This window comes from Taudactylus pleione, unplaced genomic scaffold (assembly GCF_031769625.1).
Source record: "Taudactylus pleione unplaced genomic scaffold, aTauple2 ptg001564l, whole genome shotgun sequence".
NCBI lineage: Eukaryota > Metazoa > Chordata > Amphibia > Anura > Myobatrachidae > Taudactylus > Taudactylus pleione.
The window spans coordinates 1,432,695-1,459,189 of NW_028285961.1; the positions used below are offsets into that span (position 1 = coordinate 1,432,695).

The 26,495-nt window shown below is 42.0% G+C and overlaps 1 protein-coding gene and 2 pseudogenes across 1 annotated transcript in view; 1 reads left to right on the plus strand and 2 right to left on the minus strand.

The window, feature by feature from the left end:
* DNHD1 (dynein heavy chain domain 1) overlaps nucleotides 1-26,495 on the minus strand; it is a 167,986-nt gene that overhangs the window by 112,606 nt on the left and 28,885 nt on the right. Inside the window, exons 8-9 of the mRNA XM_088464032.1 lie at nucleotides 1,515-1,665; nucleotides 130-412 (exon numbers count right to left, since the gene is read on the minus strand). Of these exons, the coding sequence (XP_088320158.1) occupies nucleotides 130-412; nucleotides 1,515-1,665 (434 nt within the window). The remainder of the gene's footprint in view (nucleotides 1-129; nucleotides 413-1,514; nucleotides 1,666-26,495) is intronic.
* LOC148442369 (5S ribosomal RNA) lies at nucleotides 18,416-18,534 on the minus strand (annotated as a pseudogene).
* LOC148442370 (5S ribosomal RNA) lies at nucleotides 20,579-20,697 on the plus strand (annotated as a pseudogene).

Genomic DNA, 26,495 nt, shown 5'->3' on the forward strand with positions numbered 1-26,495 from the left:
ACACACATGTTGTATGATGCATTCTCATGTAGTATGGTACAATAGTATGATAACATTCTCCTTATGGCTCACGTGGCGTTTTTGGGAACATTCAAGTGACGTGACGCAATCAGGCACATTATTACCTACCTAACAATGCTTCATGCAGGTCATCCAGGAAGAAAAGATGGCGGATACCATGTGCTCTGGCTCTGGTCAGCCCCACAGGGGGAGGAGCTTCATGTTGAGCTTTCAGGAGTTGTCGCAGGTACGCAGCTTGCAGTATTGGATTAACTGGTATTCGTGTAAATGTTGCTCCATGGGGAATCACTGACTGTGCCAGGGTGGTCTTCCCACTACCAGGAGCCCCGACTAACAGGACTGGGTGTCCAGAAAGAGAGATGCATTGTGCAGCATACAGGGGACTTCCATACTGAAAGACAGACAGGAGTGAGGTGAGGAGACAGGGACCGGTGTGGGGTGAGCAGACAGGGACCGGTGTGGGGTGAGCAGACAGGGACCGGTGTGGGGTGAGCAGACAGGGACCGGTGTGGGGTGAGCAGACAGGGACCGGTGTGGGGTGAGCAGACAGGGACCGGTGTGGGGTGAGCAGACAGAGACCGGTGTGGGGTGAGCAGACAGAGACCGGTGTGGGGTGAGCAGACAGAGACCGGTGTGGGGTGAGCAGACAGTGACCGGTGTGGGGTGAGCAGACAGTGACCGGTGTGCGGTGAGGAGACAGTGACCGGTGTGCGGTGAGGAGACAGTGACCGGTGTGCGGTGAGCAGACAGTGACCGGTGTGCGGTGAGGAGACAGGGACCGGTGTGCGGTGAGGAGACAGGGACCGGTGTGGGGTGAGGAGACAGGGACCGGTGTGGGGTGAGGAGACAGGGACCGGTGTGGGGTGAGGAGACAGGGACCGGTGTGGGGTGAGGAGACAGGGACCGGTGTGGGGTGAGCAGACAGGGACCGGTGTGCGGTGAGCAGACAGTGACCGGTGTGCGGTGAGCAGACAGTGACCGGTGTGCGGTGAGCAGACAGTGACCGGTGTGCGGTGAGCAGACAGTGACCGGTGTGCGGTGAGCAGACAGTGACCGGTGTGCGGTGAGCAGACAGTGACCGGTGTGCGGTGAGCAGACAGTGACCGGTGTGCGGTGAGCAGACAGTGACCGGTGTGCAGTGAGCAGACAGTGACCGGTGTGCGGTGAGGAGACAGTGACCGGTGTGCGGTGAGGAGACAGTGACCGGTGTGCGGTGAGGAGACAGTGACCGGTGTGTGGTGAGGAGACAGAGAACGGTGTGCGGTGAGCAGACAGCGTCCGGTGTGCGGTGAGGAGACAGAGACCGGTGTGCGGTGAGGAGACAGTGACCGGAGTGCGGTGAGGAGACAGTGACCGGTGTGCGGTGAGGAGAGAGCTGTGACCTGCTGATAAGATCACAGAGAACTATATATAATGTCAGCGTAACACTCAGTATAATATCAGTGAAATGGAGACAGGGAGAATAATCAGTCACCATCTCATGTAATAATCACCTGTGGTAGATCAGCTCCCAGACAGGGAACGAGGGTGATTCCATCTGGGCTGGGGGTCACCTCAAATACTGATGTATTCAGGGGAATCTCTACTTCTATGGCAAATCCAGAGAGAGACTTGCGCAAAAAAATGTCAAAATCACAGCGACATCTGCAAAAAAAAGAAAAATCAGTGTGGCCGGAGCCCGACTACACGTGGCTAAAATCACCCCCCCCCGGGACTGAAGGGGTTAACCCTCATTGCACGGCACCATCTGTAAAAGGACAATGTAGTGTAGATTTATGGCTGATATTGCATTTTATCATTTATAGTGCTGTGCGCAGTTTTAAAATTGGGGAAACCTGTGTGAATGTACAGGCGAATATACTTATATAAATGTCATTTGGACACACACTGCTCTATAAACATCCTCACCTAGGGATTGTGTAATGTTATATTACCGTGTGATAGACCGTCTATGCTAAGTTCCTGTGTAATGTTATATTACCGTGTGTGAGACCGTCTACGCTAAGTTCCTGTGTAATGTTATATTACCGTGTGAGAGACCGTCTATGCTGAGTTCCTGTGATATGTTATATTACCGTGTGATAGACAGTCTATGCTAAGTTCCTGTGTAATGTTATATTACCGTGTGAGAGACAGTCTATGCTAAGTTCCTGTGTAATGTTATATCACCGTGTGAGAGAGAGTCTATGCTAAGTTCCTGTGTAATGTTATATTACCGTGTGTGAGACCGTCTATGCTAAGTTCCTGTGTAATGTTATATTACCGTGTGAGAGACCGTCTATGCTAAGTTCCTGTGTAATGTTATATTACCGTGTGAGAGAGAGTCTATGCTAAGTTCCTGTGTAATGTTATATTACCGTGTGAGAGACAGTCTATGCTAAGTTCCTGTGTAATGTTATATTACCGTGTGAGAGAGAGTCTATGCTAAGTTCCTGTGTAATGTTATATTACCGTGTGAGAGACCGTCTATGCTAAGTTCCTGTGTAATGTTATATTACCGTGTGAGAGAGAGTCTATGCTAAGTTCCTGTGTAATGTTATATTACCGTGTGTGAGACCGTCTATGCTAAGTTCCTGTGTAATGTTATATTACCGTGTGAGAGACCGTCTATGCTAAGTTCCTGTGTAATGTTATATTACCGTGTGAGAGAGAGTCTATGCTAAGTTCCTGTGTAATGTTATATTACCGTGTGTGAGACCGTCTATGCTAAGTTCCTGTGTAATGTTATATTACCGTGTGTGAGACCGTCTATGCTAAGTTCCTGTGTAATGTTATATTACCGCGTGAGAGACAGTCTATGCTAAGTTCCTGTGTAATGTTATATTACCGTGTGTGAGACCGTCTATGCTAAGTTCCTGTGTAATGTTATATTACCGTGTGTGAGACCGTCTATGCTAAGTTCCTGTGTAATGTTATATTACCGCGTGAGAGACAGTCTATGCTAAGTTCCTGTGTAATGTTATATTACCGTGTGTGAGACCGTCTATGCTAAGTTCCTGTGTAATGTTATATTACCGTGTGAGAGACAGTCTATGCTAAATTCCTGTGTGATGTTATATTACCGTGTGAGAGACCGTCTATGCTAAGTTCCTGTGTAATGTTATATTACCATGTGAGAGACAGTCTATGCGTTTTAGGAAAGCCAAGTTTCTGTAATGCTCACTATAATGTATATATAATACTAATCTCTCCTAATCTGTACTGTACACATCCTGTACTGACACACATGCTGGGAGATATCTGTAATGTATATATAATACTAATCTCTCCTAATCTGTACTGTACACATTCTGTACTGACACACATACTGGGAGATATATGTAATGCTCACTGTAATGTATATATAATACTAATCTCTCCTAATCTGTACTGACACACATGCTGGGAGATATATATACATTACAGTGAGCATTACATATAATACTAATCTCTCCTAATCTGTGGTGTTGGGGTCCTTCTATCCCCAGGTTACTCCTACCAACTCTTACCCTCTGAACCATCCCTTACATTCTCTACATTTGAGGTTCATGCTATACGCCTCTTCCAACCAGTACACCCGCGAGTAGCTGTCATTTACCGTCCCCCTGGCACTACCTCTAAGTTCCTTGACAACTTTGCTTCCTGGCTCCCTCACTTTCACTCCTCCGACCTCCCCTCCATTGTCCTTGGTGACTTCAATATTCCAATTGATATCCCCACAGAAGCCTCTGCCTCCAAACTGCTCACATCTTCATTTGGTCTCTCACAATGGACCTCCTCACCCTCACATGTGAGTGGGCACTCACTTGATTTAGTCTTCACTCACCGCTGTAATATTTCTAATTATTCCAACTCCCCATTCCCCCTCTCTGATCATCACCTTCTCTCTTTTAACCTCTCTCTCTCCCTCCTCTCCTATACCTCTGAAGGCCACCATCACTAAACGTAACATTGAGGCTATCAATGCCGTTTCTTTATCTTCCCTACTTGACTCTCTTCTCTCCCCTATCCTCTCTCTCTCTTGCCCTGAACAAGCTGCTTCCCTATACAATGCCTCCCTTAATTCTGCTCTGGACTTTGTTGCACCGGCAATCACTACTCACCCTCGCAGATCCACACTACAACCCTTTTTATTCCAAATGCACCAGATATCTGCAACAAAGGTGTTCAAGAACCGCTAATCGACAGTGGAGAAGGTCACGCTCTCAGGCAGATTTTCTCCACTTCAAATTTATGCTCTCATCCTAGAGTGTTGCCCTTTCCCTATCTAAACAGTCCTATTTCAAGAACTTCATTCCCTCCCAGTCCTCAAATCCCCAGCGTCTCTTCACCACCTTCAACTCCCTCCTCTGTACACCCCCTCCCCACCTCCCCTCCTCACTCACTGCCATTGACTTTGCTATCTACTTTACATCCAAAATCGATTCCATATGTCAGGACATCACATCCCACCAGTCCCCCTGCTCTACACCTCCTTCTTTCCCTGATCACCCATCTCCATCCATTTCACCGACTCTGACAGCCTTCTCCCCTGTATCTGGAGAGGAAGTCATGGCTCTCATCCAGTCCTCACCCCTTTCTACCTCCCCCCTTGACCCTATCCCTTCACGTCTCCTCTGCTACCTCTCTCCTTCTGCCTGCTCCCATCTTGCCCACCTCCTCAATCTCTCCCTCTCATCTGGCACTGTCCCTTCTGCATTCAAACATGCGATAGTCTCCCCCATTCTTAAAAACCTACCCTTGATCCCAACACTCTCTCCAACTACCATCCTATCTCTCTCCTCCATTTTGCCTCCAAGCTCCTTGAGTGTGTTGTTTACAAACGCCTTACCACCTTCCTTTCCTCCCACTGCCTCCTTGATCCTTTTCAGTCTGGCTTCAATTCTCTCCACTCCACTGAAACCGCCCTCACAAAAGTCAGCAATGACCTCCTTGCTGCCAAATCCAAGAGCCACTACTCTCTGCTTATTCTCCTTGACCTCTCTGCTGCATTTGACACTGTTGACCATCCTCTCTTGCTGCAAATCCTTCACTTCCTTGGTTTACGTGACACTGCTCTCTCCTGGCTGTCGTCCTACCTTTCAGACAGGTCCTTCTCTGTCTCTTCTCATGACTCCTCTTCCCCACCACAGCCTCTTACAGTAGGTGTTCCCCAAGGTTCCATTCTTGGACCTCTACTATTCTCCCTCTATATGTCCTCTCTAGGTGAACTCATCAGCTCTCTTGACCTCCATTATCACCTCTATGCTGATGATACTCAGATCTACCTTTCCTCTCCTGACCTCACCCCCTCTCTCCTCACTCATATCTCCAACTGTCTCTCTGCTATTTCTTCCTGGATGTCCCAGCAATTTCTTAAACTTCACTTCCCACTATTTCTTTAACAATTGATGGCACAACTATCTCTTCTAGCCCCAAGGTGCGCTGTCTTGGAGTTATCCTGGACTCCTCCCTCTCCTACAAACCACATATCCAGAGCCTCTCACAGTCCTGTCGCTTCCATCTCAAAAATATTTCCAAGATTAGACCCTTTCTCACCCAGGATGCCACCAAAACCCTCATACACTCACTGGTCATATCCAGATTGGACTACTGTAACCTTCTCCTATCTGGCCTCCCCAACTCCCATATCTCTCCGCTCCAGTCTGTCCTCAATGCTGCTGCTCGACTCATCTTCCTCTCCAAATGCTCTACATCTGCCACCCCTCTCCTACAAGCCCTCCACTGGCTCCCCTTCCCTTTTAGAACCCAATTCAAGGTTCTCACACTTGCTTACAAAGCCCTCACCCATTCCTCTCCCATTTAAATCTCAGACCTCATCTCCCTCCACTCTCCTAGCCGCCCCCTTCGCTCAACCAATGCACGCCGGCTCTCATGCCAACTGACTACTTCCTCCCACTCCCGCCTCCAAGATATTTCCCGTACTGCTCCCGACCTTTGGAACTCTCTCCCTTTCCCTATCAGTCTCTCTTTGTCTTTACAATCCTTCAAACGGGCTCTCAAGACCCACTACTTCATCAAAGCCTTCCAGCTCCCATCCAAACTTGCTGCAACATGCTCCTTCCTCCGTTTACCCCATCTGTGTCACACCTGTTTGTCTGCCCCTCTCCTTTAGAATGTAAGCTCTTACGAGCAGGGCCTCTACCCTCTTGTGCTTCTCCTTACTTTACTTTCACCTACTTCTTACCCCCCCCACCATGGCACCTAACACTTGGTTGCTTACGCTCTGTTGCATATCTAGGTGTTATGGTCACTTATGTATCAATGTATATTATCCATGTCCTTGTCATTTTTTACTGTAAATCCGTTGTGAAATTATTGTTTATGTACATTGTAAGGCGCTGCGGAACACTTTTGGCACCATATAAACGATAATAATTAATAATAATAATCTGTACTGTACACATTCTGTACTGACACACATGCTGAGAGATATATGTAATACTCACTGTAATGTATATATAATACTAATCTCTCCTAATCTGTGCTGTACACATTCTGTACTGACACACATGCTGGGAGATATCTGTAATGTATATATAATACTAATCTCTCCTAATCTGTACTGTACACATTCTGTACTGACACACATGCTGGGAGATATCTGTATTGTATATATAATACTAATCTCTCCTAATCTGTACTGTACACATTCTGTACTGACACACATGCTGGGAGATATCTGTAATGCTCACTGTAATGTATATATAATACTAATCTCTCCTAATCTGTACTGTACACATTCTGTACTGACACACATACTGGGAGATATCTGTAATGCTCACTGTAATGTATATATAATACTAATCTCTCCTAATCTGTACTGTACACATTCTGTACTGACACACATGCTGGGAGATATCTGTAATGTATATATAATACTAATCTCTCCTAATCTGTACTGTACACATTCTGTACTGACACACATGCTGGGAGATATCTGTATTGTATATATAATACTAATCTCTCCTAATCTGTACTGTACACATTCTGTACTGACACACATGCTGGGAGATATCTGTAATGCTCACTGTAATGTATATATAATACTAATCTCTCCTAATCTGTACTGTACACATTCTGTACTGACACACATGCTGGGAGATATCTGTAATGCTCACTGTAATGTATATATAATACTAATCTCTCCTAATCTGTACTGTACACATTCTGTACTGACACACATGCTGGGAGATATCTGTAATGTATATATAATACTAATCTCTCCTAATCTGTACTGTACACATTCTGTACTGACACACATGCTGGGAGATATCTGTATTGTATATATAATACTAATCTCTCCTAATCTGTACTGTACACATTCTGTACTGACACACATGCTGGGAGAGATCTGTAATGCTCACTGTAATGTATATATAATACTAATCTCTCCTAATCTGTACTGTACACATTCTGTACTGACACACATGCTGGGAGATATCTGTAATGCTCACTGTAATGTATATATAATACTAATCTCTCCTAATCTGTACTGTACACATTCTGTACTGACACACATGCTGAGAGATATCTGTAATGCTCACTGTAATGTATATATAATACTAATCTCTCCTAATCTGTACTGTACACAACCTATACTGACACACATGCTGAGAGATATCTGTAATGCTCACTGTAATGTATATATAATACTAATCTCTCCTAATCTGCACTGTACACATTCTGTACTGACACACATGCTGGGAGATATCTGTAATGTATGTCAAAGCTGGATAATTGGCTGAGACAAGATCAGTTTAAAATTGAAGCGTACGCGACGCCATCTTGCGAATGGCACCTAGACTTCATTTTAGAAACAAGAATCTGCAAGACGCCATTTTGCGACCAGCATCACTTTAAGTTACAACTCACGAGCTAAGAACAGATGGCAATGTTTTTGATAATCTATATAGAATAGACAATGTACCAGAAACTGTAAGTGTTTTACATACAAATTGGGAATCCCTGTTGGCAATTGTAATATAATCCAGGCATTGATCTACACAATTGGATTTGTCTGAATCCAAACAGGTTTTAGTTTCATACCCAGAGAGGATGGTTTAGTTTCACAGCTGGAGATCACATTTGCATTGCAGTCTGAAACTGTGAGTGAGGAATGATATGTGTGTATGTGTATATTATATATATATATATATATATATATATATATATACACACACACACACACACATATATATATATATATATATATATAAATATGTTAAGTCCATCATAGATGGAATCTCATGCATAAACACTGCACATTACGCACAATTCAGCTGCTAACATGACGCCCAGTAGCGAATGCACAATTATTAGCATCATGCGATTGCATTTTTCACCATTTCACATACACACATTATGCTTAAGACCCCGAATGAAAATACCGTTTAGTAGCTAAATGCGCACGCATCTGTCCCCAGTTAACTAGCGTCTTCATATCAAACACCCAAATACTCACACATTACATATTCACACATAAGGTTTAATAAGCTTTAAAGTATAGGATTTAAGTTGGTTCAGTTAGTTTAAATGCTGAGAAATAAAGATATTTAATAACTAAGGTTTTATACTGGGAGATATCTGTAATGCTCACTGTAATGTATATATAATACTAATCTCTCCTAATCTGTACTGTACACATCCTGTACTGACACACATGCTGGGAGATATCTGTAATGTTCACTGTAATGTATATATAATACTACTCTCTCCTAATCTGTACTGTACACATGCTGGGAGATATCTGTAATGCTCGCTGTAATGGGGGTGACCATGGTGGTGTCTTTCTGTCACCATATGGCCCAAGATTGGAGGCTCCAGTGCTAGCGCTTTTTTGACAAGTAGGAGTAAGTCTACATTTGATCCCCAATCATAGAACGCATCTATAAAGACCTTCACGAGACTGATTGACGATTTTGTCCATAGGTATATACAAACTCCCACGCAGCAGATACCGAATCTATCCAAAGCAGAAAGAACAGCGCTCAAAGATCTCAGTTCATATCGTGATATCGTAATTCGCCCGGCCGATAAAGGCGGGGCAATTGTCATACAAAATTTGGACCAGTATTGTCGTGAACTGGAGAGGCAACTAGCAGATGGGAACACGTACTAACGTTTGAGGCACGATCCCACCCAACAGTTCAAAAAGGAACTTGATGCTGTTTTGGCCAATGCCAAATTGGAAGGTCTTATTTCGGAGCAACTGGTAAGAGCACTCAGTGAGGACTTTCCAGTGGTCCCTATCATTTACACCGTTCCCAAAATCCACAAAGACCTCACCTGTCCGCCGGGCCAACCGATCATATCAGCAAGAAGATCAATGTACCAACCGGTTTCCAAATTGTTGGATTCTATTCTGCAACCGATTGTGATGCAACAACCTATGTATCTCAAAGACACAACGAGTTTTCTAGTGTTACTTAACACCATTAGGGGTGTGCCTGAGAATACATGGATCTGCACCATGGACATTAGTAGTCTGTACACATCCATACCACATCTGGAAGGATTAACAGCTATGCGCAACTTTGTGCTGCAACAACAGTCATTTGGTCTTAATATTGATTTGTTCATGAAGCTTCTTGAATTGACTTTAACTAGGAACTACTTTATGTATAACGGATCTTTTTACCAGCAGCTGTCCGGTTGCGCTATGGGGAGCAATGTCGCCCCCACCTACGCCAATGTTTTCATGTTCCAGGAAGAAAAAAAGTTATTTTTCTCTGATCCTTTAGTATCTAAACATATTTTATTATATGCACGGTACATTGACGACCTATTTGTTCTTTGGACGGGGGGTGAAGAGTCCTTGTTACAACTGATGTCTCAAATTAATGCAGCTGAATCACCTATCAAATTCACGTTTCAATAAGACCAGTTTACATTAAATTATCTGGATGTACAAGTGTCTATTACCAACGGCAATATTGTCACAGGAGTGTTCTGTAAACCTACCGACAAGAATACCTTACTTTTGGCTAGTAGCCATCACCCCAAACCTCTTAAATACGGATTACCCAAATCTCAAATGATGAGGGTAGCCCACATTACCAGTGATGCGAAACAATCTGCACTAGAAATCGACAAAATCATCGATACATTTTTGGTGAGGGGATACAATTTGCACTCCTTATACAAAGCCAAAGAAGAGGTATTAAAAATACCACGAGAATCACTATTACGTCCGACAGTTAGAAATAAGAGAAATGTCATTCTATGGCAAATGGAGTTTCAAACCTGTAGTCCGGTGGTTCAAAGAGCCACTAAGGCACTGTGGCCCATTATAAAAACGGACAAGGATCTTCAGTGCTTTAAAGATAAAGTGCCCATGCCATGTTACACCAGGGGTCGAAGCATACACGATTTGGTAGTTCGTACAGACATCTCCAACTTGGTTCAACAACAACCATTCAAGACTTCTTCTTTTCTTCATAAAACCACCGGATGTTATAAATGTCTCCACTGTACTACATGTTCCCACATGATCACGGGCGACTCGTTTAAACATCCTCACAGCGACAGACGGTTCAACATTAAGTACATCTTAAATTGTTAATCATCATTTGTGATCTACATCATCATATGCCCGTGTGGTCTTTATTACGTGGGACAAACCACACGTACAGTGAGAGAAAGGATGGCTGTACACCGGTCTTCAATCAAATCAGCATTGACAAAAGGGTCCTCGGACCAGCCGGTGGCACGTCATTTTTTGCAAAAGGGTCATACGTTAACTTCCCTTAGCCATATGGTCATCGACCATGTCCCGGTGTCCCTTCGGGGTGGAGACAGAGCAGGGAAACTACTTTTCCAAGATACCAGATGGATCCACCAACTGGGCGCTATTGCCCCATTGGGACTTAACGAAAAAATCAACTGGAATATGTTAAAATCTTAGTACTTGCAATATGCCCGTATAGAGTTCCTGGCAGGGGCTGTACCTTATATGTTGTATTTGGGTGTCTCTTCATGTTTACATGTTTTATGTGGGTGTACATCTGTTATTTACTTTATTATGGAGCTGGTTGTATTCCTCTTGCTTGTTTGGAGCATAATATTGGACAATAGTGGTGTGAGAATAATTTTGTTTAAAGACTATTGTTAAGTGCCAGTGATTCTATATCTACTATTGATATGATGCATTATATTTTGCACAAGTGACAGGGTTTTACTCGGTCTTACTCATGACGTGTCTCCACTCTGCTATTGCAGACCGGGGAGACTTTTCCAGCATCCAGCGGGTTGCCATGACAACCGCGCATAGCCGTGATCTCATCATCTCGGGACATCCGGAAGCACGTGACGGGCCCTCTCCCCGGTCTGCAGCAGATTAGCGTGATGCCATGCCTATTTAAGGTAAGAATCTTGTTGTACAATTGTTGTATGTCACACTGTATGTGCCTTGATAATAAATCCTGGAGGCTTTGAAACGTCGGCCATAATACAGATCAATTTTATTCACCAGTCTTGGAGTGCAGCAGTTTTTTGTTGTACTTACCCTGTTTTCACTGAAGGCAACCAAGCAGCTGCTGTTCATGCATTGAAGTGCCGGTCGACTGTTGACAACCTATATATATATATATATATATATATATATATATATATATATATATATATATATATATATATATATATACACACACAGTCAGGTGCATAAATTTTGGGACATTGACAGAATTTTCATATTTTGGCTTCTATTCACCACCACAATGGCTTTAAAATGAAACAAACAAGATGTGCTTTACCTGCAGACTTTCAGATTTAATTTGAGGGTAATTACATCCAATTCAGATGAACGGTGTAGGAATTACAACGGTTTCTATATGTGCCTCCCACTTTTTAAGGGGCCAAAAGTAATGGGACAAACTAAACAATCCTAAATCTAACTTTCACTTTTTAATACTTTGTTGCAAATCCTTTGCAGGCAATTACAGACTGAAGTCTGGAACGCCTAGACATCACCAGATGCTGGGTTTCATCTCTGGTGATGCTCTGCCAGGCCTCTACTGCAAATGTCTTCAGTTCCTGCTTGTTCTTGGGGCATTTTCCCTTCAGTTTTGTCTTCATCAAGTGAAATGCATGCTCAATCGGATTCAGGTCAGGGGATTGACTTGGCCATTGCATAACATTCCACTTTTTAGCCTTAAAAAACTCTGGTTGCTTTTGCAGTATGCTTCGGCTCATTGTCCATCTCTACTGTGCAGCACCGTCCAATGAATTCTGAAGAATTTCACTGAATATGAGCATATAATATTGCCCGAAACACTTCAGAATTCATTCTGTGCTTTTGTCAGCAGTCACATCATCAGTAAATACAAGGGAACCAGTTCCATTGGCAGCCATACATGCCCACGCCATGACACTACCACCACCATGCTTCACTGATGAGGTGGTATGTTTTGGATCATGAGCAGTTCATTTTCTTCTCCATACTCTTCTCTTCCCATCACTCTCGTACATGTTGATCTTTGTCTCATCTGTCCATAGGATGTTGTTCCAGAACTGTAATGGCTTTTTTAGATGTTGTTTGGCAAACTCTAATCTGGTCTTCCTGTTTTTGTGGCTCACCAATGGTTTACATCTTGTGGTGAACCCTGTGAAGTCTTCTCTTGATTGTTGACTTTGACACATATACACCTACCTCCTGGAGAGTGTTCTTGATTTGGCCAACTGTTGTGAAGGGGTTTTTCTTCACCAGGGAAATAATTATTCTGTCATCCACCACAGTTGTTTTCCGTGGTCTTCTGGGTCTTTTGGTGTTGCTGAGCTCTCCGGTGCATTCTTTCTTTTTAAGAATGTTCCAAACAGTTGATTTGGCCACACCTAATGTTTTTGCTATCTCTCTGATGGGTTTGTTTTGATTTTTCAGCCTAATGATGGCTTGCTTCACTGATAGTGACAGCTCTTTGGATCTCATATTGAGAGTCGATAGCAATTGATTCCAAATGCAAATGTCACACCTAGAATCAACTCCAGACCTTTTACCTGCTTAATTGATAATGAAATAACGATGGAATAGCTCACACCTGTCCATGAAATAGTTTTGAGTTGATAGTCCCATTACTTTTGGCCCCTTAAAGAGTGGGAGGCACAAATAGAAACCGTTGTAATTCCTACACCGTTCACCTGATTTGGATGTAATTACCCTCAAATTAAATCTGAAAGTCTACAGTTAACGCACATCTTGTTTGTTTCATTTCAAAGCCATTGTGGTGGTGAATAGAGACCAAAATATGAAAATTCTGTCAATGTCCCAATATTTATGCACCTGACATGTGTGTGTATATATATATATATATATATATATACACACACATATGTTAAGTCCATCATATATGGAATCTCATGCATAAACACCGCACATTACGCACAATTCAGCTGCTAACATGACGCCCAGTAGCGAATGCACAATTATTAGCATCATGCGATTGCATTTTTCACCATTTCACATACACACATTATGCTTAAGACCCCGAATTAAAATACCGTTTAGTAGCTAAATGCGCACGCTTCTGTCCCCAGTTAACTAGCGTCTTCATATCAAACCCCGAATACTCACACATTACATATTCACACATAAGGTTTAATAAGCTTTAAAGTATATGATTTAAGTTGGTTCAGTTAGTTTAAATGTTGAGAAATAAAGATATTTGATAACTAAGGTTTTATACATGCTAAACAAGTCGTGTTTGGTCTTGTACTGATGCGTACTCTTTTTACAGTATTCCGGTGTTATCGGTGGGGAGGTCGCATCATGCATTCTCGAGTTATGGATCGCAGAGCCTACAAGCAACAAAATGTATATTTCATGAACAACTGTTAGGATGTTACAGGGGGCAGGAAGGGAAAGACACCCAGCTGTTAGAGGCAGGGAGAGTCTATTTGAACCAGCCTGTTAAATGCTTTGTAACAGATGCTTCTCCCCTGGGAACCAATGACATCAGCAGCAAACTTCTCTATTGTCCTGTCTATTCTGGGGGGGTATAAATATGTGTGCTCCAACACTGGGTTCTTAGGCATCAGCAAGAGACCCCTCGTCATTCAGCACGAAGACTATCTTTGGGTCCGGAAGCGCTGCGTATGTATACTGTACTTGGGTCTGTATAATTCCTTTTGCGCCTAAATTGTGTCTGGATCAATTGCATGTAACTGTCTGAACTTTTACTTAAATAACACTTGTGCTTTCGAACCACAGATTCCAGGTCTAAGTCTTTATTTACTGTATGACTGCGTATGCAAATTAGCATCATCCTTAGAGGTTTATAGGAAGGATTTTAGAAGGTACAGGCAGGGGTATATAGAGGTTCTGATCCAGTATCATTAGTTGGGGGCTTGTAGTGAAGTCACTTACCTGTTCACACGGTACATACGTCTATCGATATTTCAGCAAAGGGTGGAGTGGCCACATGCAGGGTTTGCCTGCAACCGCTTTGTTCTGAAAAATCACTATCCGTCTCCGTGTGAATCAAGGAAGCTGACTAAAATCCAGGGACAAGAGGGGAAAAAGTTTGTTTGTTTACACCTTACGTTTAAAGGGGTGCCGCAGTACTGAGTACGTGACTAAGTCGCAGGTTTGCGCACAGCAAAGACGCACTTTTGTGTAGGCAGCTAAAAAGTCATTATACGGTTGTGTGGTAGTTACATTATTGTGTATGCGGCTGGTCGCACAATAGCGTATACGCACTTCCGGTTCTGCTGCCACATGTTTTAACAAAGCCGTTGAGGTTTACCTTTTTCAATTGTTACCAATATCTGGGTTAACGTGTATTTTTCTGCGCAGGAAAAAAGTGTGTAACGGTGAATATTTGTTGAACAAAGTTAAGGGTATCGTATGATCCTTAAGGGCTAGGTGCAAGGGTTAGTCTAGCCGCTCGGTAAGCAGCTTTACCGTTCTATACACAGTAGCAGGTGTACATGTTGTCTTTGTTGTAGAGAGGTGCGTGAGAGTAGCCGACATATAAACTCTCATAGGTGTGGAAGTTGCCTTACTAAATCTTATCCGGGTGTGGAAGTTGCCTTTTTCAAATCTTATCCAGGTGTGTGGGCGCCGCCGACTTAAATCGTTCACAGGTAAGTGAAAGTATCTGGATTGTCTTTCACCAGTTTAAATTTTTATTGGAAAGCGTAGGAGTTATCTCAGAATGGGAGCCACGCAAACAGGTGAGATGTTAGGCAATGATGTGCTGCTAATGGAGGTGCCGATCGGATCGGCCCGTCGTATCATGCATAATAAGTACGGTACTTATGCAATAAGGTATTGTGATTTATGGTTTAATATGACGAGGAAGAGTGTTAGACCGTTTCCCAGAATTGGTAGTTTTGATAAAAATGTATTAGATAATGTCCGGGATCACATCAGTTTGATGCGCTCCCAAGAGAAAAAGGTTAAATATTGTGAATGTTTAAAACTGTGGCAGCATGAAGGGGATGCGTGGCTTAAAAATGTGCAAACGACGCAAACTAGCGTCGTGAGCACATTGCCAGAAAATACATCCATGGCGCTGAATTTAAATACGGGCGAGCCACAAAATGTAGGTAGCATTGTGGAGAGTATTGCCAGCAGTTCACGCTCACCTCCCCCACCTTATGTGGATGGAGGTGCAAGTACAGTTACCAAAAATACCCATAAAAATGTAACAAGCAACTTGTACCCTCTCTTAAGCAACTATAAAGAACATGTTCATGATGTGGATGATGAGCCTATTGTAATGTCTGCCATTTCCCATGCTGTACAAATGATAGATGCGGCATCACCACAATCACGAGTGGTGCCTCCATCTCCATCGGTAACAGCAAGGGAAGTGTTAATGCCCTCTGCACCCATAGAGGAAGTTGTTAATACCATACGTAACAGCAGCAGACTAAACCCCCAGCCAGGTAATCAGGTCAAAGGTAGCAACGCTGCCGGTCTGCATCCCATTCGGACAACAACTGTTTCAAATGGAAATACAGATGTGATTGGTATAGTGCCCACGAGGGAAGTAGTAATGCATTGTCCTTGGACAAGAGCAGAACTAAATTCCATCATAAATGATTTCCCCGATCCCAAAAAGGAACTAGCCAAATGTCAAAGATTTTTGAGAAATTTGGGTAGTTCACATGAACCCACTAATAAAGATTGGCATGTGGTGTTAAGGGCCTGTCTACCACGCAATACCGACGTGACAAAATTTATCACGGATTGTGTATTGGATGGTGACGTTCCCTTAACAGACCAAGTAAACCAAGGTAACATTTCCTGCATTGTGACTCAATTGGGTATATATTTTCCAGTAGTAGTTAACTGGAATAAAATTTTCACCATTAAGCAGCAGGAGAGTGAAACTGCAGAAGATTATTGCGATCGGGCTCTGCAGGCTATCACCCCGTACACTGGGTTAGAGGATATTAAAGATAGCACTCACCACCGGGGAATGATAGTTATGGTACTTGTGGACGGTCTGAAAGAGAGTTTAAAAACTCTGGTTCAGACCTCACAGCCTGGCTGGCGGGGACTCACAATAGATACCCTCATAGAAACCGCCATTGAACATGATAAGAACATCTCCAAAAAGAGAGAAGCCCAGAGCGAAAAACTAATGGCTGTCAGTATACAAGCTCTGGAGGGAATGACCGTAACATCACAGCCAACAGACACAGTTGCACTTGCACACACACTCACTTCTGAACAAGTAAGTGCTCTCACTAACCCCACACAACAACAAACACAACTATCCCACTAACCCGATGCAACCACAGGTCCCAGGCTACCCACCAACTTCTTATCCCCCACAATACCCTTACCCTCCCTATCCTTACCCATATCCACCACCTTTACCCTCTGCGCAAACCTCACAACACCACATGTCTTCACCCGATACACGAACATGTTTTAACTGTAAACAAACAGGACACTTAAGTAGAAACTGTACAGTAAAGAGTAGGGATCCCACATCAGGGAAGACCTAGATATCCCCATAAGGGATATGCACAGAGGCCAGCAAATGTTCAGCAGGCACCAGCTCCAATTGTAGCCATAAATGCTTTATTGGAGAATGGTAGCCAATGCTAGGGGTCAGGTCATACCTGTAGTCTACAGATAGTCAGGTTAACGGGAAGTACTAGGGAAGAACCGGTCATGATGGTTGATGTAGCTGGTACTGAATATTATTTTCTTGTAGACACAGGGGCGACCAGTTCAGTGATAAAATCTCCTGTTAATTTGCAGGTGACCAACGAGACAGTACCAACAATGGGTGTAACAGGTAAAGTGGAACATTATCCTTTAACAAAGTCCACAGAGGTTACTATTGGGCCGTTGCATACCAGGCAATCTTTTCTCCTGGCTGCCGCGGCTCCTACTAACCTGCTGGGAAGAGACTTGTTATGTAAGATGGGATGTGTTATATATTGCACCCCTGATGGTGTATTTCTAGATATCCCAGAGAGAATGGTATATGAGGTGCGAGATATGTTAGACACTCCTCAAAGGATAATGTATCACTCTACAGTTTTAAATGAAACTCCATCACAGGTAGATGAATTGTTGTCCCTAATTCCAGATTCCCTTTGGACGAAAGATGGACAGGACACTGGATTAATGGCAAACATAAGCCCTGTAATGGTAAATTTAAAAAGCGGTAGGCAAGCTCCAAAAATTCCCCAGTACCCACTAAAACAGGAGGTAGAATTAGGGGTTTTTCCAATAATTGAGCGATTATTGCAACAGGGAATTTTAGTTCGTACAGCTAGTGTAGCCAACAGTCCCATCTTCCCGATGAAGAAGAGTGGTGGGAGGGGTTATAGGCTGGTACAAGACCTTAGAGGTGTTAATAAAGTAGTAGAGAGCCAATTCCCTGTAGTGCCAAATCCAGCTGTCATTTTGATGCAGATCCCACCAAATGCAACCCATTTCACTGTCATTGACCTCTGTTCTGCTTTCTTCTCTGTGCCTCTCCATCCTGACTGTCAGTATCTATTCGCATTTACATACAGAGGTTTACAATACACATGGACACGGTTACCCCAAGGTTTCATAGACAGCCCCAGTATCTTCTCTCAGGTGTTGCACGACTGTTTACAATCTTTTCAACCTGTATAGACACAAAGACAGAAGAGAAAGGCTCTTTGTTGGGGCACTCTTATGAAATAACATTTTTCAAATTCCACATAAAAATTAACTTTTATTGTGCTTGCATAAAACAAGAGAGGTACACTAACATAAATATAAATAAACATATACATGAAACAAAAAAACTCGGATATAGCAACTATCATCCAAGTTGATAGGCGAAAATAATGGAATAAATCCAATCTGCATTCCACACAATGAGATGCATATAATCTCTTCTTCAATCCATGAGTATGGTACAGAAAGTTCATACAATATCTGTGCCAAGTGTTTGTCCTATTCTTCCGAATGGGAATTAACCTACGGCACCTGGTATTCCTAGGAGGTCTCCCATCCAAGTACTGGCCAGGCCTATTACTGTATCGCTTCCAAGATCAGACGAGATTGGGCAGATTCAGATAAGTATGGCTGTAGGTATGTATCATTCGGTAAGGGTAAGGGTCCTCTTACACATGGTTTCCACAGTTTGATATGAAAAAATGTAGGACTATCACTCAATGGAGAGTCCAATTAGTAGTACATACATATGTTGAATAAAGTAATGCATAAGCATACCTTGTTCTTGGAATAGAAGAGTGTCATAAATAAATAAACATGCATTAAGAACGACATCGATATGTAATCCCCAATAATCCTAATAATTCACGGGAACAAAATCATCCCTGTGTATAATGATTTTTTATATTATGATGGGATCACATATTAAATCAAATATGTAGCATGTTGATAATCAATGCTGGTAGGGTGAAATGATATATTAAATATCACCACTTAATCACAGTTAGAATTAACGAAATAATCATATGACTCACATGCATTATACTGTGCAATTGTATCATCTCATAGTGTCACTTACGATCATAATATGCTTTAAGGGTTAAGTGCATCACATTAACATATTGACCTGGACCTATAATTGGAATATATATGTAGTGATATACATATATGCAATACTCTGTGCTTTATACAGAGAATATGTGCTGTATAATATAGCTATACACTATCCACATAGGAGGACTCCTTTAACATCAGGGTCCTATGTGATAAGGATCCGTCATTGCTTAGTGGTTTTATTATAGATATTATAGTACAGCTCTTATTTTCACAAATTGCTTTCAGTTATCCTTACTCATTTATCCTGTTAAAAACATGTCTTTTTCATTATCAATTGATTATTTATGTTTGCTGTAATGTTCGTTTTTATTAATGAAGTCATTTTGAACTACAATGACCATCAGACATTGCGATGGTCATATGATCCGACTGGCTAATTTATGTCACATGGTATCATCAGGTCCGATAGGACGATGACACGTAATGGGGGGCTGGTGTGAGACGGGAACCAGTAAAGTGGGTGACGTAATCACAACCCTCCCTGTTATGCGTCACAAGTGCGTCGAATTAGGTATAAAAAACGGGATTTCCTGCTGTGTGATTACGGTGAGGTGAACAAGCCTGTACCAAGGCGAAACGTGCGTCCTCGCTCATTCCATCTGCTACACGACATGTGAAGGTTCAGTTGATCCGGAAAACTGGAACCTACTGGTATTGTATATATGGCTCCACTGATACAGTGCTTATTTTAGCAATCCCATCTTTTTTGCTACCAATGAGTCACTTATTTGTATTGATCACATATTGCTAAGGGCTTATGTGGGAAATCACTTATGGGGATTTATAAAACAGCTGTTATTCTATAAATCAATTGTCAGACCTACTGCTGATCACATCATTGTTAAACTATACTTTGTGCATATGCTTGGACAGACACATTGAATGCTGTGCACAATTTAATTGAATCTTGGTCGGCTGTTTTCTACAATGTGTTCTTTCCCCTATGTTTGTACTATATATATATATATATGTGTTAGATTGTCAGAGGCTTTTTTCCGATGTTGAAAGGTGTGTATTGCTAACCGTCTTATCATCGTGAAGTATAAAAAGAAATAGAGAGTCATCTGACCTTATACAGAACAATATGTTAATGTGATGCACTTAACCCTTAAAGCATATTATGATCGTAAGTGACACTATGAGATGATACAATTGCACAGTATAATGCATGTGAGTCATATGATTATTTCGTTAATTCTAACTGTGATTAAGTGGTGATATTTGATATATCATTTCACCCTACCAGCATTGATTATCAACATGCTACATATTTGATTTAATATGTGATCCCATCATAATATAAAAAATCATTATACACAGGGATGATTTTGTTCCCGTGAATTATTAGGATTATTGGGGATTACATATCGATGTCGTTCTTAATGCATGTTTATTTATTTATGACACTTTTCTATTCCAAGAACAAGGTATGCTTATGCATTACTTTATTCAACATATGTATGTACTACTAATTGGACTCTCCATTGAGTGATAGTCCTACATTTTTTCATATCAAACTGTGGAAACCATGTGTAAGAGGACCCTTACCCTTACCGAATGATACATACCTACAGCCATACTTATCTGAATCTGCCCAATCTCGTCTGATCTTGGAAGCGATACAGTAATAGGCCTGGCCAGTACTTGGATGGGAGACCTCCTAGGAATACCAGGTGCCGTAGGTTAATTCCCATTCGGAAGAATAGGACAAACACTTGGCACAGATATTGTATGAACTTTCTGTACCATACTCATGGATTGAAGAAGAGATTATATGCATCTCATTGTGTGGAATGCAGATTGGATTTATTCCATTATTTTCGCCTATCAACTTGGATGATAGTTGCTATATCCGAGTTTTTTTGTTTCATGTATATGTTTATTTATATTTATGTTAGTGTACCTCTCTTGTTTTATGCAAGCACAATAAAAGTTAATTTTTATGTGGAATTTGAAAAATGTTATTTCATAAGAGTGCCCCAACAAAGAGCCTTTCTCTTCTGTCTTTGTGTCTATACATGTATATACTAGGCTTTGGGAGCACCACCAATAAGGCAATTAAAGAGAATATTTCAGAATATGCATTATTATTGGTTTACTTATCAATTCATAATTAATAATTATCATTTGTGCTTTGGGTCACAGTTTCTTGTTCTGTGCGGAATCTCTTCCTTTTTGTTTGTACAATCTTTTCAACCTGCTAATGGATCTGTTCTAATTCAATATGTGGACGATTTATTGCTATGTTCTGACTCATTTATGTCATGTTTGAATGATACTAAACTTTTGTTACTTCATCTCTCACAAAGAGGACACAAAGTGGCTAAGGACAAACTAAAGCCGTGCCAATCCAGAGTAAAATATTTGGGACACTGCCTAACCCAGGGGTTACGAAATCTTACAACAGATAGAATCCAGGCCATACAAAACATGACACTGCCGCAGAATCAACAGCAAATTCGTACCTTCTTGGGAATGTGTGGATACGGTAGAATGTGGATCCCAGGTTTTTCTATTTTTGCCTTACCTTTACAGGAATTAGTCTCTAACTCAAAGCCTGATCGTGTCATACACACAGAGGAATCAGAGCAGGCTTTCCTTAATCGTAAGGAAAAACATAGTGATGCCAGTAGGCCCGTAGCATACTACAGCGCCCAATCGGACACTGTGGCTAGATCACTCCCCACCTGTTTGAGAAGTGTAGCAGCTACCGCTCTATTGGTGAGTAAAAGTGAGGACATAGTACTGGGTCATGATATGATTGTCTACACTCCCCATGCTGTATCTGCTCTGTTGTACTCAGCTCAAACCAGACACGTCTCCTCGGCTAGGTTCACCAAATGGGAACTAGCCCTAATCGCTCCTGCAAATATTACAGTTAAACGTTGCAGTACGCTGAATCCAGCAACATACCTACCATATGTACAACATGATGTACAAAGGGTGGAAGGAGAGGAGTTGCTGGTGGGAGGTGAGTTCAGCAGACATAATGATACGCACGATTGTATGACATACCTGAATCAGACCTTTACTGCTAGACCTGACATACATAACACACCTTTAGAGAATGTGGATGTGACCTTTTTATATGGATGGGAGTTGTCATAGACAAACAGACACAGGTGAATTATGTACAGTTTATGCTGTTGTAAATGGCAAAGACATCATAGAAGCTAAACCTCTCGGTCCTCCTCACTCAGCCCAGGTGGCAGAGTTAGTAACACTGACTAGAGCATGTGAACTGGCAGCAGGCAAATCTGATAACATTTACACTGACTCGAGGTACGCGTTCGGGGTGGTGCACGATTTTGGGGCTCTATGGCGTCTGAGAAATTTTATGACAGCAGCAGGCACACCAGTTGCACATTCCCGACACATAAAACATCTTTTAGAAGCAATCCAACTGCCCAAAGCGGTGGCAGTAATTAAATGCAAAGCCCATACATGTGAGGATGACCCGGTGTCACTGGGCAACAACAGAGCTGATGAAGCTGCAAAATGGGCAGCAGGGTTAAAAATGTTTTCTCCAACTGAAACAATTATGTCATTTCAAACAATTGATATGCTGAAATTAATTGAGATGCAAAATTTGTGTTCAATTCAGGAAAGATCCATTTGGAAGTCCAACGGATGTGGGCAAGAGTCCTCTGGGCTCTGGAGGGACGGACATGGTAAGCCAGTAGCTCCCAAGGCATATTACCCCAGCCTGGCTGAGGCAGCACACGGCCTGACTCATCTGGGTAAACAGGGTATGTGCAAGTTGGTGAGGGCCTACTGGTGCGCGCCAGGTTTTTCTTCACAAGCAGAAAAGATAGCAATGTCCTGTCTGACCTGCTTGAGAAAGACTATAGGTAATGCGATCCCTACCGAACCGTCCCACATTCCACCGACTGATTGACCTTTCCAGGTGATACAAATTGATTTCATCCAATTACCACCCTGCAGGAACCTTAAGCATGTATTAGTGTGCACAGACGTATTTTCTAACTAGGTTGAGGCCTACCCAGCGGCCACTAATACTGCTGCGTTTACTGCCAAGAAAATAGTTCAGGAATTTGTATGCAGATACGGTATCCCTAGAATCATCGAGAGTGACAGGGGTACTCATTTCACAGGTGATGTTTTTTCAAAATATGTGTAAGCTGATGGGTATTAATAGCCGACTTCATACCCCCTACCGAACGCAAGCCAGTGCCAAGGTAGAGAGGATGAATGGGACTATTAAAAATAAGCTAAGTAAAATCATGACAGAGACTAGATTAGGATGGCCAGAAGCGTTACTTTTGGTCCTACATAGCATAAGGACCACTCCTAGACCTCCTCTGAATCTGTCCCCATTTGAAATACTGTTCGGTAGACAACCTCATTTAATTATAAGTCCACAGGAAGACCTGAAGGGTAACAACGAGGTAACTGTAAAGTATCTTATATCAATGAGTAAGCAGTTAAAGCAACAGCAGTAGAAACTGAAATTGTTGTCTAATGATATGCCTGAAACTAACTGTCATGATGTTGAACCAGGAGAATATGTAATGATCAGAAATTTCTTGCGTTCAGGTTGTTTGACTGATCGGTGAGAGGGTCCATACCAGGTGCTGCTGACGAGTACTACATCTTTGAAGGTGGCCGAGAGAGATACCTGGGTCCATTTCACTCACTGCAAGAAGGTCAATCAACCGGTGGAGAAACAAGTCGGAGACAAAGCTAATAGCGTGGACCTGTAGATCGCGAGCTTGTTCTGGGAAGATTGAACAGGTTGTAGTGAGATACCTGAACTGAGAGAAATTTGCAGATCCTGTTGTGACAATGGACAGGCCTGCTGTGTTCATTTTCATATTCTCTTTTAGAGTGTTCACCATCCTGGTCAGTTCAGGGATATCCAGTGTCTGTGATGGGGGACCGATTGAGGAAACGGGAGCTGATGGCAGTGCTGATGGAGTGGAGTCAGGAGGAGTGCAATGCCAATCAGGGGAGTGTCTGACCAATCTTAGTACTGTTATTGTTAAGAGAGCTGTCATTCCGGATACTCCGGGAAGGTGTGGAGGTTTATCGTCTGAAGATTCCTGTATTAGTGAGCTTTGTGGGTCCCTAGTTGATGAGAACTGTATCCAACGGTGCTAACCTAAATATAATCCGTACTGGGGTGGGTATCCTCTAGAGGATTATCATAGCATGGTAGGCAAAGTGTTAAATCAAACTGATTGCTGGGTGTGTTCACATGTGCCACAGGGACAGCATAACGTAGGGTTGGTTCCATTTCTGCTGAATATCATGGAAATTTTAGAATTACAAAAAGGGAAAACATTGGATGGAAAATTTCTCTCATCCAAACCACCTCAATTCAAACTCCATCAATTCCAAGTAGATAGATCACTTTTGTGCTTAAACATAACCAACCCCAATAGACCCGGGAGTTGGGAAGTGACGGGGAATAATCAGACGATGACCTTCTCACAAAGAGCTGATAATGATTCCATAAACCATGATCTGCTGCGCTCCATTAAGTCTAGTGGGAAACATTTTAGGTATCGGTATACATTGAGTTCCACCAAAGAAATTATTGGTAAGGTGCCAAATGGTTATTGTGCTAAAATAATACAGCCAGAAACTTGCATGTATCAGATGGAAGACCCAGAAATAGGATTGTTTGCAAGGGAAATGTGCTTAATGATAATGATGCATACCACCATTCCTTATGTTCTCCCTGATAATGTATATTTCATATGTGGGCGAAAAGCGTATAAATGGCTCTCCCCGAGTTCCGAAGGTTTGTGTTACCTGGGAAGAGTAGTCCCAGAAGTTATGACCCTCACACATGTTGAAATGCTGGGTATACATAAAAACACACCGTCACCATATCTTCACACACAATATGAACACAGAGGCAAAAGAAATATGATACCTGGTGATATACATAAAGCCACTCAGTTAATCAGTGAGACAACTGGCTTTCAAGTTCTAGTCGCATTGGATTCCACCATGATTGCTCGGGGTACATTAAATTTTAGATATATCCAGGAACTTGCTAAATTGATAGATAATATCACTGAGATGTACGATGACACATTCAGGTATACAGGGAGAGAATTGCAAGCGTACAAGAAAGAATTAGTGCAACACAGGCTAGTGCTGAATTATTTAACTGCTGTTACTGGAGGGTATTGCGTAACATTGGCCACCCAATTTGGAGTAAAATGTTGCACTTATGTCACCAATGATACCAGCGACCCCAAGGAGGTGATAGACCGAAAGATGGATGAAATTCTGCAGCTAAAATGGGAGTTTCGTAAGAACCATAACGCTTAAGTGGCTGAAGTATGGGAGAAGATAGAAGGATGGGTTTCATGGCTGAACCCAGTAAAATGGTTCTCAGGCCTAAGGGAATGGGTCCAGGAAGTGATCGCCAGCATAGGCAAATTCTTAATCCTTATACTGATTGTCATCATAATAATTGGCATATGCGTCCGGTGTGTTCCTATTGTGTTGAAGTGTGGAAAATTTAAAAACAGAGTAAAACCTAAGAATGAAACCATGATGATGGTCAGTAATGGCAATATGTATACCGAGGTAAATATAGAACTGCATTACAACCCTGAATTAGGAAATACTATCGTTTGATGTATTAAATTTAGACATGCATAGAATGTATTATTGAAATGTTATTTATAAGAACTGATAATGTAAAGTCTCAATTCCCCTTCAAGACTGCTTTTATAAGACTAGTGCATTCCCACACCTTTCACATGATCTTCCAAGATCCGCGGTGTGCGTATAATAGTAGTTTTATGTCCCCAACCAGAGACACATTATTGATGGATTAAGAACTACCTTGTGCCATCCCATAATAACACTAAATAATATGTAAATGTAAGCCTAAATTAAATTCTAATAGCAGATTGTGATAGCATGTTGTTCGCTATCAAAGGGTGGACTGTCAAAGCTGGATAATTGGCTGAGACAAGATCAGTTTAAAATTGAAGCGTGCATGACGCCATCTTGCGAATGGCAGCTAGACTCCATTGTAGAAACAAGAATCTGCAAGACGCCATTTTGCGACCAGCTTCACTTTAAATTACAACTCACGAGCTAAGAACAGATGGCAATGTTTTTGATAATCTAAATAGAATAGACAATGTACCAGAAACTGTAAGTGTTTTACATACAAATTGGGAATCCCTGTTGGCAATTGTAATATAATCCAGGCATTGATCTACACAATTGGATTTGTCTGAATCCAAACAGGTTTTAGTTTCATACCCAGAGAGGATGGTTTAGTTTCACAGCTGGAGATCACATTTGCATTGCAGTCTGAAACTGTGAGTGAGGAATGATATGTGTGTATGTGTATATTTTATATATATATATATATATATATATATATATATATATATATACACACACACACACACACACACACACACACACACACACATATATATATATATATATAAATATGTTAAGTCCATCATAGATGGAATCTCAT